Source organism: Anthonomus grandis, chromosome 14, assembly GCF_022605725.1.
Source record: "Anthonomus grandis grandis chromosome 14, icAntGran1.3, whole genome shotgun sequence".
Lineage (NCBI taxonomy): Eukaryota > Metazoa > Arthropoda > Insecta > Coleoptera > Curculionidae > Anthonomus > Anthonomus grandis.
The window spans coordinates 14,257,269-14,272,735 of record NC_065559.1 but is presented as its reverse complement, the minus strand read 5'-3'; the positions used below and the strand labels follow the sequence as shown (position 1 = coordinate 14,272,735).

General features: G+C 30.3%; 1 protein-coding gene across 2 annotated transcripts in view; it reads left to right on the top strand.

The window, feature by feature from the left end:
• The first annotated feature begins 1,950 nt into the window (after positions 1–1,950).
• The window catches only part of LOC126744658 (uncharacterized), a 31,784-nt gene continuing 18,267 nt past the window's right edge, over positions 1,951–15,467 (top strand). The window contains exons 1-2 of one of the 2 annotated variants that reach the window (XM_050452179.1): positions 1,951–2,079; positions 3,542–3,667. In XM_050452179.1, coding sequence (XP_050308136.1) covers positions 2,059–2,079; positions 3,542–3,667 — 147 coding nt within the window. In that variant the 5' untranslated portion in view covers positions 1,951–2,058. The remainder of the gene's footprint in view (positions 2,080–3,541; positions 3,668–15,467) is intronic. The other variant, XM_050452178.1, reaches the window with a different exon arrangement.

The window sequence follows — 15,467 nt, the reverse complement described above, 5'->3', positions numbered from 1 at the left end:
AAGATTATATAACTTTTTGAAGACTTCGCTTTAAATTAGTTTATGATCTCGACTAGAATAGAATCTGTTTTATTTTTTCTTGCTTATACTTATGCATAAAGTATAATTTTTATCAAAACGGCTAGAATTTCTTCTTGCAAAAATATTGAAAATAATAGTAATATATAAAGTTAAAAGTAAAGTAGAATATTTCAAAAACCATATCATTGAAAATCATTCATTTGGATTCAAATATTAGTGAGGTAATTGGATCGCCGTCTTCATCAGAGGACATTTATCAACCTAAAACATTGGAAATTTGTCAGAATGCTGTTATATCAGATATCGATGATGATAAAGTAAAAGCGATAAATAGTACCAATAAGGTTCACGAACTTACTGGTATTTATATAAACATAGAAACCCTAGTGAGCTAAGGTTGAGGGCAATAATAAAGTCAAGATTTTTATTAAAAGATTACCAAATATTATTCCTTCAGATCTCTTAGAATAACAATATCATCCTCAAGTTCAAGCCCTTTGCCTTGATTTTTACGCCTTTAAAAGCGCCATCTGTTAACCGTTGATAACAATCGCGAATAAAACAATTATATTTTAAGCGGATTATTTATAAAATAAAAATTTATATTACTTTTATTGCAGATAAAATTATTATGGTATATGTATTAGTGTTTGTTATAAACGCCATTTTTTAATGACATTTATTTAGGTTTATTTTCGCCATTTTGGTTTTTACGAATTAAATTAAATGTATATGCAATTTAAAAAAACATACTTAAATTACGATTTAGTTTGTGATATTTCTAATTTATTTATGTACATTATATTTTAATAAGGCAAAATTGAGGGAAAAAATGTAATCTTAATATTTGAAAATTCTTTTTACTTATCCAAAATCATTAAAATTTCAAAGGGGCATCAAAAATGAGATAATATTAGTAAAATTCGTTGCGCAAATAATTGCTCAGAGAACCCTAAAATAATGTTTTCATATATAATAATTATTACAGGTATGATCAGCTAGGCCGCCATGATAGGCGTGGTTTTCTTTTCAATTTCGTCATTTATCTTTTCTTTCCACAAAAGGTATAGAGCTTATAAACTTTGTTAATTTTACTAATCTCTGCGAGTGTGATAAAATAATCGCAGCCGAATACAAATTGTTTGTTCAAAAAAATCAAATTGCTCAAAATATATAAATTTTGTAATTGTATTTATATAGTCTTTTCTTTTAGTTAATAATAAAACAATAATGTAATATTAATAAAATAAACATATTTTATTAGCATGGGCCCTTTTTGAGTTTATACACGCTTTATAGATGCTTATAAGAGAAAGTTTAATGACAATAAAGTTTTTAAATAATGTTATGGAGTGTGCTTTATGATAATTTTAAGCATATTTGTGGTGCTTGGGGTGTACCAAATATTTAATACTTGGATCAAATGACGTCACGGAGACAATTTTTTCGGTGTGAATGGCAGCGCACTAAAATTTGAGACGCAAATTTTGATACTTCCCAAACAGGGTAGATTTTTTTTCGGGGTAAACACCTAGGACCTATTTTAAAGTACATTTTATTGGATGTTCTTTGGACTACCAGATTTTTATTTTTGTACGCAAAAATTAAGAAGAACAAGCAGAGTAAGACCAATTTAAGCCTTGAAAAAATAATTAATTCATTATTTAACTTTTATTATTTTTAAATAACAATAGAGCTTTGATTTTGAGGTTATATCTCATGGTTCTTCTTCTAAACTGACAAACTCCTTTAAGCTGACATTTTGATCCTAGAGATAAACCTGCACTAATTTTAGCCTCAAAATCAATCCTTCGGGGAGCCAAACAGGGCTGTACTAAATAAAAATAGTCATCAATCATTTGATCCATGGACCTAATAGATCCGCGCGTTGTAAACGTAGCTAATGTAAGAAGTTAATTTCAGTCAGTAGGTGAATTGGTTTTGTTTTCCCGCGCCATATTTTAATTTCATCCCCGCCATCATGCCTTGGTATTAGCCGCTCGTGGTAATAATAATAGTAGTAGTAGTAGCGGTGGCATGGGCTTGCGTTTCCTTCAAGTAAGACAATGATCAGTAGCACTTGGTAACTGTTTGAAGTATTTTTCAGAGATTTAGTGTTTCTAGTCATATATGTAAGGAAACCCATTTTGTTTTTTTTTATATTTTTTTTAATTATTTAAATTGCATGATTTTTTTTTTAATTAATCATTATTTTCTTAGTAATAATTTTTAAGATTGTCCATACTTTTTTCATAATTTTTTAAATCGTGCAGCCAATGTAACAATACTTTATAAAGATTTATATTATAATAGAATGCTAATTATTATAAAAAATATATTTAAAAAAAATATTGATATTAAAATAACAATGAACAAGTAAATATATTATTAACGTTTTTCAAATTAAGGTAAAAAAAATTAATTTTAACTATTGATTTTAACTGTTTGACGTAATTATTCACATTATTCAACCCATATGTCGAAAAAATCATTCATTTCAATAGTGACCTAGAATTGTCAATTAAAAGTAATAGTAGAATAAAATTATCATTAGAATTCCATAACATAAATATAAAATTCATGTTTTCTTAAGGGGTTTAACCTCGGTTCACTGTTACTTTCTAAAGACTGGTTTGCTTTTTTTAAATATTTCCTACGAATAGGTTTTGCTCTTATTTTCTGACTTAAAGATGTGTGCGTTATATTTAGAGTTGCAGAAATTTGTAAAAGATAGAGAGGGTCATATTAAATGCAGGTGTTAATATTAAGACATTTTTATTTTGTACTCGTTTACCTATTTTGATAACCTAGTCTAACGAGTATTACTGACCTACAAGATTTCGTTATCTATGGTTAGTACTGTTATTGCCAATTCTTTTTTTTTAGTTAGCTTAGAAGACTATAACTTTCTTGAAAGGTTTATCTATAACCTTCCTTCCACAGTTATCCTATAACCTTCTCTGGAAGTTTTGTTTATTGGCTTTACGTAATGTAAGCCTTGATTCTGGTATGATGGGCCATTTTAATAATTTCGCTGAATGGATTTCGCTATTTGAAGAACTCATATAACTCTTCCAAATTTCTAAGACTTCATAATTTTGAACTAGCCTTGATAAAACATCATTAGTAGATTTTATTTTTAATATTTGCTTTATATAAAATACTTTTAAAGCTCAGGAAAATCGTAGCGTGTTACTTACTTATTATATAAATTAAATTTTTGATAAATCATACTTTTACTTAGAGTTTTTATATGAAAGTTAATCAAGCACAAGCTAATTATTTTTTGTTTTGTAATCTAATTTTGGAGAATTATCGCTTATGATTTTCTTAAAACTATTAAAATATAATAAATTTTGGTAATTATTACTTTTAAAATAGTTTTTTGTTTCTACTAAAGGTAATAAAATTTACTTAGTAAGATCTATATAAGATTGTGTGTTTACTGTTAATAATAATTTTTATAATTAGTTTAGTTTAGTTTTTTTTATAATAGTTAATAATAAAACTCTGCTTACAGAAAAACAGAAAAATGAAACATTTCCTGTGGACATCGACGGCTGTATTATGCCTTTTTACAATTTCAGAATGCCGGAATTTGGTCAAAAGGGATGCGAATCCAAGCATAGACCCTGTACAGTCACATGTAAGTTTTGATTTTTAAATTTTTGAAACATTTCAACTCATTTGATAAAAATAATAATTACGAGATGGGGTATTCATACAACACATAAGTAAGGTTTAAAGGTTGAGCAAAAGAAAGTGTATAACAGTGAGAGGAATCAAATTTTATTTAAAATAAGAGGTATTTTTGAAAAGCTTAGTGAAAATATGCTTATCATTAATGTAGTAAATTTAGCAAATTTCATAAATAGAGAAATTAATAATTTTTTGAATAATAATAATGATAATATTAATAAAACATTTTTTATTTGCATTAAATAAAAATTATATAACTAAAATAGAATGTACGCATTTAGACATCTGGAAAGAGCTAAGCTTATTTTTTAACACTAAAATATGAAATAAAAATTTTAATATATTTAAATTACAATATAAATTTTTAAAAAAATAATCATTTATCCAAAAAGAATCAAAATAAAATATTTATAAGTAAAGCAGTTTTATCTTAAAAAGTTTTGGTAAAACAACGTGATAGTATCATAAGCAACTATAACAAAAATTAAATTTTTCTTTTCTAAATTTCCAATTTAATAGGTCACTGCTGATCCATCAACCGTGTCATTATTCGCGTTCGAAAAGTCAAAACCAAAAGTACCAAAAAAGTCTAATCTATTAATTTAATTTTTATGTCTAGTAAATAAAGTCTCCTCTTAGAAATCCTCTCTCTCTCTCTCTTAGAAATCTAGTTATAAAATAAATAAAATATTATTAGTTTCTAAATAACACATTTAAAAGCTAAAGATTTTTGAGAAATTGAGTTATGATTCTGAATTTCGTCATGTCTTAAGTATTATGAACATAAAGTTAAGGAAATACACAACCATATATTCATAATTTCTTTTTAAATCTCAACTTTTATTATTATAGTATCCTATATTTTTTATGAAAAAGTATGCTTGTGTAGGGCTTCTGTTTTTAGTTTATTAAAATACAATTATTATAAAATTTTTAAAACTTTTGTTGTTAACTAAATGATCATAACAGCAAATATCTGTTAGCTATTAGTTAATTCGTGTTTTGGCATTAATTTAAGTATTTTATATAATTCATACTCAGTAATTGTTAATAAATATGTTCTCTACTTAATATCTAAAGTAGTGCCGAACGGGCACTCACTAGCCAATCCTTTAAAATGGCTAGACTTCTTTTTCCGACTAACATATGTGCACTGTAATATTTACCCCTTTCTAGCCACACCATAAATATATTTTTTTCGATACTTCGAATAATTTGTCAATTGGCTGTCAAATCACTAAAACTCGTCTCTCTTACATTCTTAACTGAACATGAATTCTACAGGGTCAATAGTCAGAAGTAATGCACCAAACTCCAGGTGCATATTGTACAGGTGAAAATAATTACAAGAAAAAACATGCTCTTATGCAATCCTTATTTGGTTTCGAAATATAGCGTTATTACAAACAAATAAAATTTAAAATTAAAAAAAAAATGTTTATCATACTTAGAATTTAATTAAACCAATAATAGCAGTATCTGAAATATTTTCAATTTATTTTCCCATCAAGCCTATCTGGTCCATTTCAACCATTAAACTTATTGTTAGTAAATGTGAGTCCAAAGACATTGCAATAAATAAATTGTAAATGTTTAACTCAGAAGATCGAAAAAAGATCCGAAAAAAGAAAGAAAAGAACTCTTAATATTTTACTAAGTGTAGAAAAATAAAATAAAATACAATAACTTTTTTAAAAATAATAGAGAAGTACATAAAAACATCAATTAATCAAATGTTCAAACAACCATTTGAACATTTACAGCTAAACAATAACCTAACCGATCATAAAATCAATTTCTAACGTTACTGAGTTGATATTGGGCTATTTTATTACATTCTAACGAAATAGCGTTTTGTAACTGGTTTAGATTCTCAAATTTTACACTTTTATAAAAGACACTTTTCAAATGACCCCACAAAAAGAAGTCATTCGGTCAAAGATCAGGTGACCTGGCTGGCCAAAGTATCCGGTACCGTGGACCAATATTATTGCTGTTAAAAGCATTTTCCAAGCACTCTCTAACCATACGGGCATTATGGGCTGGGCAACCATCCATTTGGTACCAGATCATTTGATCTTCCTGAACAACTTCTTCCAAGGCGGGTTCAATTTGATTTTGAAATAAGTCCAAATAGGTTTCAGCTGTTAGATTATAGTCCATAAAAAAGGGTCCGATGTTTGTTTTTTGGGGATATTGTGTCCGAGTATAAACAAAGCGATGTTCATTTTCTTGGCTCCAACACCGGCAATTCTGAACATTTGGTTCATTGTTGAGGGTAAATGTACATTCATCGGTAAAACAAATATTTCTTTAAAAAATCCTATCATTATTTGCTCTTTCCACATCATTTCAAAACAAAATGCCAATCTTCGCTCTTCAACTCCTTCCTGCAGCTCTTAATGTTTTTCGAATTTATAGGAATAATATTTGTGTTTTTTTAAACTGCGCAATACCGTTGTATGATGTTTATTTACCTCTTGCCCAAGAACCCTCATACTATCCATCTTATTTTCCTCCACACTCGGTAGAATATTAAGATCTCTGTTCTCTCTTTCTTCGGCTCTATTTTCGATATCCTGAGTTAAACATTTATAATTATTTATTACGGTACCTTTGGACTCGAACTTATTAACAATACGTTTAATAGTTGAAATGGATGGAATGGGCTTGGTGGGGAAATAAACTGAACATTTTCAGATACTGCTCTTAAACTGTTTTCCGCATAATGCCACTTAATTATGGCTATTTTTTCGTCGATTGAATAATTCATACTTGTTTTCAAATATTGACTGTCACTGATTTATCGACACTTTTCTTCACGTCAGTGACAGTATTCATTTTACTGGTGCCCGTTTGGTTTTACCTGAACCGAAAATTTGCTAATTTTGTAATTACATTTAATTGAATAATTCAAGATTCGCTTATTACATTTTTTATATAAAATGTACAGGGAAGCCAATAATTGATCCCCTTAAAATTTACATGGGTTTTCCTATGTTCCGCTCGGCGACGCACCACCCGGTATATAATAGCAAGATAAAATTACCTGCCCTCGTCTGGATCTAATTTGTGTTCTATTTTACTTTTATATTTTCACTATGATTTTAGCCTCAGATTTTATCACCTCGGAATGTAAATTCCTATTATCTTTCACCATCCACTTAATTGCTTTTCTATTTCTTTAATTAACATGAGTACCGATTATAGCAAGAGATAAAGAAGAAGAGTTCATTTTGCAAACTAAAAAGACTTACCCACGTTCACGAAGATATTTTAATTCAGAAATATTAACTGTGCGAAATCCAAATTCGTCTAGTTAACAAAACAATACTGTGATATTTTGTATTTTTTTATATTTGCAACTTTAGTAATTCTATGGTTTCTTATATTGTTCGGTTTGAGGATCAATAAAATAAAAGTCGAATCCTATTTAACTTAGCCGTCGTTTCGCAAAATATATTTGCATCTTCAGGGTAGATTAAAAAATTTGGACTTAAGTCGAAAAACATGTTTGAAATGAACATTTAAACAGAAAACTTTTGGGTACCGGGTTTGTGGTTGAAAAGGTATCGACTGTAGATGGTAAAATCTTAGCCACTTCTGATTGAGATTTTGTCGCTTATGTTATTTAAACCTAATAATATATTTTTCATTTAAATATTTACAAAAATTTTCTCCTCATTAGACTGCTTCTGCATTTGGTGAACATATAAAATCTAATAACCATAATTTCAGTCCAAAGTCCAATTTTAAAATTCTGCAACAGGTTACCTCTAAAAACTACAACTGACTAGATTTTATTGAGGACATTTATATCACCAACGAGCTCATAAAAAATCGCTCTTGTTTAAATATACAAGTGAACCTTAACAGACCCTAAGTTCCAATACATACAAGACTCCACAATAAAAAAAAAATTATAAGCATTGGCATACTAATACTACTACTACCTACCGCACATCATTTACGATAATGACATCTAGACCGATATGTCGGTACTACCACTCTGATAGCTTCGCATAAAATAAATATTAATTTTTAAGTGAAGTTAACTGTTAGTTAACCTTTGACATAGTATTTCCCGCCATCTAAGAAACAACAATAAAATGTAAACAAAAGACAAAGGAGACTAATGTTCTCCCCTTTTTAAATACTGTTCGTCCTGTTTAGTGTTCTGTAACTATGAAAAACTTCTGGGCTTAACTAAAAAGTGAGTACATTCCATTCGTTCACCTTTAACTATAATGTTTTTTACGCATATAACACTCAACTCATTTCAGTTAGCACTGATGATGGCTCATACGCCGAAAGCGCTTTGCTAAGCTTTTAAAAATAAATTGCTCTGAATACATCTGGTTTGATTAATTTGTATTGTCCTTCGAGCAACACAGCCATTTCCCTCTTTTAATTATACATATCAGTTCATATTTTCTGTTTTTTTTTTTTTTTTAAACTTGGTGCGTCGTAAATACCGAAAATATTCAATTATATAAAAAAGGTTATACGTTTTACCGGCTCAATCTGTTGAGAGCATAAGAGATCATAAATGTTGTTAATAAAGAATCCTTTCATCGACTTTTTTATCTTTTAAAAGTAGTTTAAACTAGCTAGGAAAAAATTAACCAAATAAGATTTAATTATATTTTGGATATATAGAATATTGATATTGATTAATTTAATAATCCTTCTTTAAGTACGTACTGGGATAGTATTTTTTAGCCTAATGCTAGAGAAATTTCCTTTCACAAAAAGTACTTAATTTATTTGATCATGAGGCTCTTATTAAAAAACATTTCTTTTCTGAATGTGAATGTTATTTACGTATATTGAGCCTGCCATAAGACTAATAGTGTATAAGGTATAATAGTTTATGAAAATTAATTAACATAACCCATCGGCAATGTCCAGCACAACTGTTCTATAAGAATATGAGAAACTTTGTAACTGACACTATCGGTAAAGAGAAAAAGTCTTAAACAATGTTTAAAAAACTCAAAGGCTTTCTCAAGCAAATTAAATAAATTAGATATTTTTGACTTCAGTTTTTTACCGCTGAAAACAAGCTACTGTAAGCATAATCCAAAAAAACTAAATTTAACAAACTTACTGGCCTAGAATCCATAAACGTTTTAAATTTAATTTCTAAAGTAGTAGGAAAGAATACAATAACAAATAACAACTTATTTTTATATCGCTCCCCTTTTGAATTTTAGGCAACAGTAGAGTATCACCTTTGTCAGTGTGCACCGACGTTGACCTTTTATAAGCAATATACAGGGTGTCCAGGAATGGATTTCCCTTTTTGAAGGCTAACCAAATTTTTTTTTTCAGTTTTAAAAAGAATTTATTAAGGTAGGACTACACACAATATATGCGGATTTCATGTTTTAAAAATTATATTGTCGAGGTGCCTTCCATTTCGGTCAAAACACTCTTGTAGTGCCGCCTTCATGTGGTCGAAAACTGCTAAACACATCTCGGGTGGTATTCCATTAATTTCTTCCCGTATTTTTTGTTTTAACTCTTGCAAGGTGGCAGGTCTATCAACATAAACTTTACTTTTGAGGAATCCCCACAAAAAAAAGTCCAGTGGGGTGAGGTCGGGAGACCTAGCCGGCCAGTTTAGATCTCCAAAACGGGAAATCACTTTTTCCGGAAATAATCCTCTAACGACTTCCATAGATGCTCGGGCTGTGTGTGCGGTAGCCCCGTCCTGTTGAAACCAGGTATCCTGATTGAAGCCATCAAAATCTTGTAGCTGAGGTGTCAAATAATCCCGAAGCATCGCACAATAACGAGCACTATTAACAGTAAGGGCTGCGCCGCGTCCGTTTTCAAAAAAATACGGACCGATAATTCCCGAGGACGACATAGCACACCACACAGTTACCTTTGGGCTATGTAGGGGCTTTTCGTGTTTTCGCCTTGGATTGTCTGGTACCCAATAGCGACAGTTTTGTTTATTGACTGCGCCTGAAAGGTGAAAGTGCGCTTCGTCACTGAACAGGATATTGTTAACTCGAGCGTTTACAAAAAAATGGTCTATCATGGTTTCAGCGAAAGAACGCCGGTCATTATAAAGTCATTTGGGTTTAATTCTTGCACTATTTGAATTTTGTAGAGATGAAACTTTAAATCTCTCTTTAGAATTGTGTGTAGAGATGATTTGTGCATTTGCAAAGCTTGTGATGTTTTACGAACTGATCCACTAGGGTTTCGAATAATCGCAGCACGCACGGCCTGAACATTCTCAGGAGCAGTTGCAGTCCTTGGACGACCACGGGGTTTTGCATTTACAGCTGACGATGTTTCTCTAAACCTTCGCACCCAGGATTTCAACAAATTTTTGCTCGGAGCGTCCTCCACACGCCTAATATTGAAGTGAGCACAAAATCTTCGTCTTGCAACTATGAAGAATCATTACTCTTGAAGTATGCCTCAATAATGAACGCGCGATGCACACCTGACCAACGTTCCATTTTGACTAAATAATCCGCATCGATCCACTATCGAACGCCGCTAACGCGGCTCCGCTATATTACACGGTTGCCAACTTGTTCAAGTTTTAAAAGGGAAATCCATTCTTGGACACCTTGTATAAGTAATCTTTTAATGTGCTGGGAGGCAAGACCACGGATGTAAATAACTCCGTGCGGAGCTATTTACATCTATAGCAACTACTCTACACTACTACTGCGCCTTTAATGGCTACACTGGCATTTACGGCGCCATTTCTATAGATATTGCGGATAACCCCGCATACCAGTGTTGTGAGGAGGATGAAACTGCAGACTACGTTATTAAGGAATTACTAGCACTCACACGTGCCAAGTTTAAATATCTGGTAAAATATTACATTTTTGAAACCAGAGTGCCTTATTAATTTTTCCCAGGCCACCAGCCCCTCTGGTGCCCCTTGGTGCGGTACGATAGATCCAATAGGAGATCTACGTGCATAACAGCTTCTTTGGCTGCCCGCTGTCTCGCAATTCAATTTTAATTCAATTGAATTAAACTTGTATTTCTTGCTTAACCGAAAATATTTTTCCATTTTATTCTACAATAAAAATATAAAATAGATTAACATTTTTATTAATAACGTTTATCTTTATTCTACATAATACATAAAAAATAGAAGTAAATAATCACAATGTTAACTAATTAACTTTGTGATCTTCATTGAGAATTACTGCCAAAACTATAAGCAATAACATGATATGGTAAATTGAATAGAGCAAAAAAATTAAAAATATTTGAGATAGTTTATTTGAATTTAAGAAGTAAATTCTATCCAAATTAACATTGTACCTAGTTTAGGGCAACTATTTTAAATGGAACATTTTATATAGTTTATAAGAATTTTATAATTTAAAAAATAAGAGATATTGGTATTTAACTTAGTCTACTTAAACTAATGATCAAATTCTACAGATAAGAACCTGTCTACTAATTATAAGTAGGAATATGTACGTTACAATATGGCTTATAACTAGAAAAAGGAAAAGGTTTAAACTATGTGGTTGATAATGTGTATTGTACTCATAATATTAATTTCTAGTAAGTGGTAGATCTTTTAGATAACCTTGATATCAGTAGATTCTGGATTATGAGTTATCTAAATTATTGCTAACAGGACATAAAGTATATTCCCTATAAGATTCCATATTCTTGTCCTGCGAATGATATTGCGTCTTTTGGACATGTTTGTCTTTAATTAGGTCCAATCCAGTTCAGCTTAATTTCGGATTTTTTAAAATGGATTTAATGTTGTCGTTTAAACTAACCTTCTATGTTTCTGGCTTTTTAGGTGTCTGAATCCCTTTTTTCCCGAAACTCTTTTTGCGCATTATTTTTATTGTTTTATCCTTACATATTGTCCGGCTTTAATGTCCTGTCAAATCAAGTGTACTATTGCCATATGGCATTAAGTATTATAGTATATTAAATTAAGTATTATAAAGTATTTATCGGTATAGATTACATATTCGTTTTTCTGAAAGAAATGTATAGCTTTTCCAGTTACCAAAGAATTCATCCAAAAGACATAAAAGTTAATAACCCTAACTAAATTTACGCCAATGTTTGCTAATAAAAAAAAAACAGCAAAATAAGCTAAAACATAAGATAATTAACAGGATAAAAAAAAGGAAATACAGTAAAAGACCAGTGATTAAAAGTTGCATTCTCTTAGCCTTTGTTGCCTATAGTAGCCGATGCTTGTACTCCAAATCTTAACCCAGATAAGTATTCAAATTAAACCTTTTACTGTACATTCCTGGATATCCCAAATAATTTAATTAAAGTGTGACTGCCTCATGTATGATGCTTTTCGTAGATACGTTAGAAAATATGGACCTATCTGCCGTTTAACTGTATAAAAAACGAATCCGTGTTTTTTACCAAACATCGTTCAACTTTGTACGGCTGCTTCAGCTACGAAGCAAAAAAGAGCGATAGAGCTTTTAAAAAAATATATTTACAAAAGCAAAAAAACGTAACAATATGCTTATAACTAACTTTATTAAAAGGTTTAAAATTTATTGTGACGGCCCCGACGGCGCAGTGGATATACATATTTGCCTAGCAGTGGTGTGTCCATGAGTTTGAGTCGCGGACTTGGTATAAGCGTTTGTGGCTAACTATCCCAAGCATGATGCAAAAAAACTATATTGTTAATAATCTGTATTTTACTCCTAGATATAAACTGATAAAGGATTATTAAGCCATTTACATTTCAAGTATAAAGAGAATATCATTAATATATATTTTATACAGGTTATGTCGTCAGTCGATCTCGATGGGTGTGAATTTTAGTTTTTGTTTGACGGTAAATAGCGGATTGTTTGAGCATTTAATTAAGAAAAATTAATGTATTAGTTAAAAAACTTATTTTGTTTTTTTTTTATACTTTTTTGCTTGTAAGTAGTTTCATATATTTATAAAATCTTTTAAAAAAAGCAATAAAATTTGGTTTGGTGGCCTATCTTACTCGCACCTTTAAAAAGTCTAATACAGTTTTTCTGTAAAAGATACAAGGGAACCAATATTGTGATTTCCTATGGGCAGCTTGGAGATGCACCATCTGGTATACAGTAGGACTATGATTTTGAAAACACCTTAATTCAGAGACTTTTATTCTTTTATGAATTGGACTTCCCACGTCGAATCGTACGAACTTTATTTTAAGATTTTTTATAACCATTGCAATAATATTAGGACTAGTTAATTTAAAAGAGAAATTTCTTAGATTTTAACTTAACTAATCTAGTAAATTACAAAGCTAAAATTTGAACCGATGGAGAGCGACTATTGACCCTCATAGCAATTGCTTAAGCAGATAGGCCAGGGAACATCTCTAAGAGTATAGAATTTTGAATTTCGCAAGTGTTCAAGTTTTTTTTTGTTTTCATAGTTTTTTAGTTCATATTTATTTCTATTGTTTACCTTTTCTGCTCCAGATATCTTAATTTAAATATTAAAGCATAACTGCTGGATAGCTCCACAATTTCTACAATTCCTCAAAATTAAATCTGATCCAAGCTTTCTAAAATATTAGATTTCAGTTCTTTCCGCCCTCTTGAATAAGGTTACATATTAGAAAGGAGATAATTTAAGTTAAAATCATCCATTAATAAAATGGCCGTTAGCATCGATTATGAAAAATTATTTGAATTTTGTGGTCGCGGTATAAGAAAATAGAATGAAATATTTAAATGTAATATAATCATCTGATTTGCGATCCCTCACAAGTAGTCAGCATTTCGGTATTATGGACTTTATGCTGCGAATCGTTATTATTAATAGCTGATAATGAATGATGATAAATCAAAGGACTTGCTATATTTCCTGCGGTTTCTATATTTGCCGCGCGGCAAAAATGTACACAATGATATTTTTTCTTTACGTATAAGTTTTTCGAATTCTGATGTAGACATTAAATTTTTTTCTCAATTCTCAAAACTAGCAAGCCTCTTATCGTTCTGTCGTACTGGTTCTTAAAGTAGATAATTTTCAGTATCGTATTATTATCAGTAAAAATCGGCAATTACAACACTATTTAGGTATAATGCAAATTAAATGTTTAAAGCAACTGAATTTATAAAAAAAATTTAATGCGTCTGGTTTTACGGCAGTATGTATCGTGTATATCCCATTTGTTAAAAACGCACTCCGTTTTGTTGCTGCAGGAAAATCTGCAAAACGAGATATCTTCATTATTTTAGCACTATTTTTGAGGTTAAAAATCATAAAATACTTAATTTTGACTCTTAAGCTAAGTTTTACCAAGTCTATGTGAAATTAAAAAAAATCAAAAATATGCGTTGAAAAATGCAATTAATACATTTTGCATATTAAAACCTTTCTTATTTGAATAGATTTGAATTTTTCCAAGATTTTTAATAGAAACATGAGTTTTTTAGTAAAAAATTCATACAAATTATTACCTTTTTGATATAGGCTTACATAAGACACTTTGCTTAGAATGAATCCCTCCATCGAGATCCGCAATTATTTTTTTGATTACATATTTTCATCCTGTTCTGGGGGATTAAAAACCTACCACCCTCTGAGCTAAAGCTCGCCTCGGCACTATATAACCTTATACTTTCATATTTATTACAAATATCTTTAAGAAATTGCTTGGCGAGAACTGTAAATGTCGCAAGAAAGTAAAAGCGACCTTACAACATATGATGTAACCGAAGGTGATGCGATAAACGCAAAATATATTTATGCAATTTTTTCTGTAAGTTTTTTGACTGCGGGAAGATTTCAATTTTAGATTGCAGATTTTTTAATTGTCACTACAAATAAAAGAACGTGGTTATTATTAAATGTTTTTTTATATTAACAAATATTATAAAAATGTGATTAATAAATACGTTTAATTATGGACCTTAAATAATTAATTAGTTAAGTTAATTTGTTTGAAATACAGGGTGTCATTGAAATGGTGTAAAAAAATTCGGGGGGTGATAGTACTCCTAAAAATTTAAAAAAAAGTTCCTATAACTATAGGGCGGAAAATGCATATTAAGGGAGTTAGGGGCACTGAAAGGGTAAATTTAAAAAACGGTTTTTTGAAATTGTAGGCTTAAAAAACGAGATAAAATTTCGAAAAAAAATCCTCTGCCATAAATTTTGACCCAAAATCAAATGGTGATACTGAAAAATAATTTGGAAAATCGGAAAGGGTAGTTTTTGCAAGGGTAGGGGGTTAATTCGTGAATAACTTTTTTTAGGTTATTTTTTTCGCAACGTGGGTTCATTTTTTAAAAACTACATACCTTTTCCTACAAAAAAGGTACTCTTGTTGCACATCGCCCAGAACGATGGTTTTCGAGAAAATTGAAGGCAAAAAGTTTGCTCTGATGGGTTGCTAACTGGTTAAACAACATAAACCTATGAAAGTTATGGGGTTTCAAAAGTAAACACGTAGTTACTAAATAATTAATTGAAAAATCTAAATTTTATGATTTTTAAAACATCTTATGTTTGGGCGGGAATTCTTGGCGATAGACTTATTGGACCATTTTTTCTACCCCCGAGGTTAATTTGACACCTTTTGAAAAGTCGCTTGTTATTTATAATAATAAACATTTTAGGCTAAATGGTCAAAGTTTCCGCTAGCGGTGAGGAATCATTTAAACCAAGTTTTTGAGAGGCGTTGGATAGGACGTGGTGGTCCACAAGCTTGGCCAGCAAGATCACCAGATCTTAATCCATTAGATTTCTACTTCTGG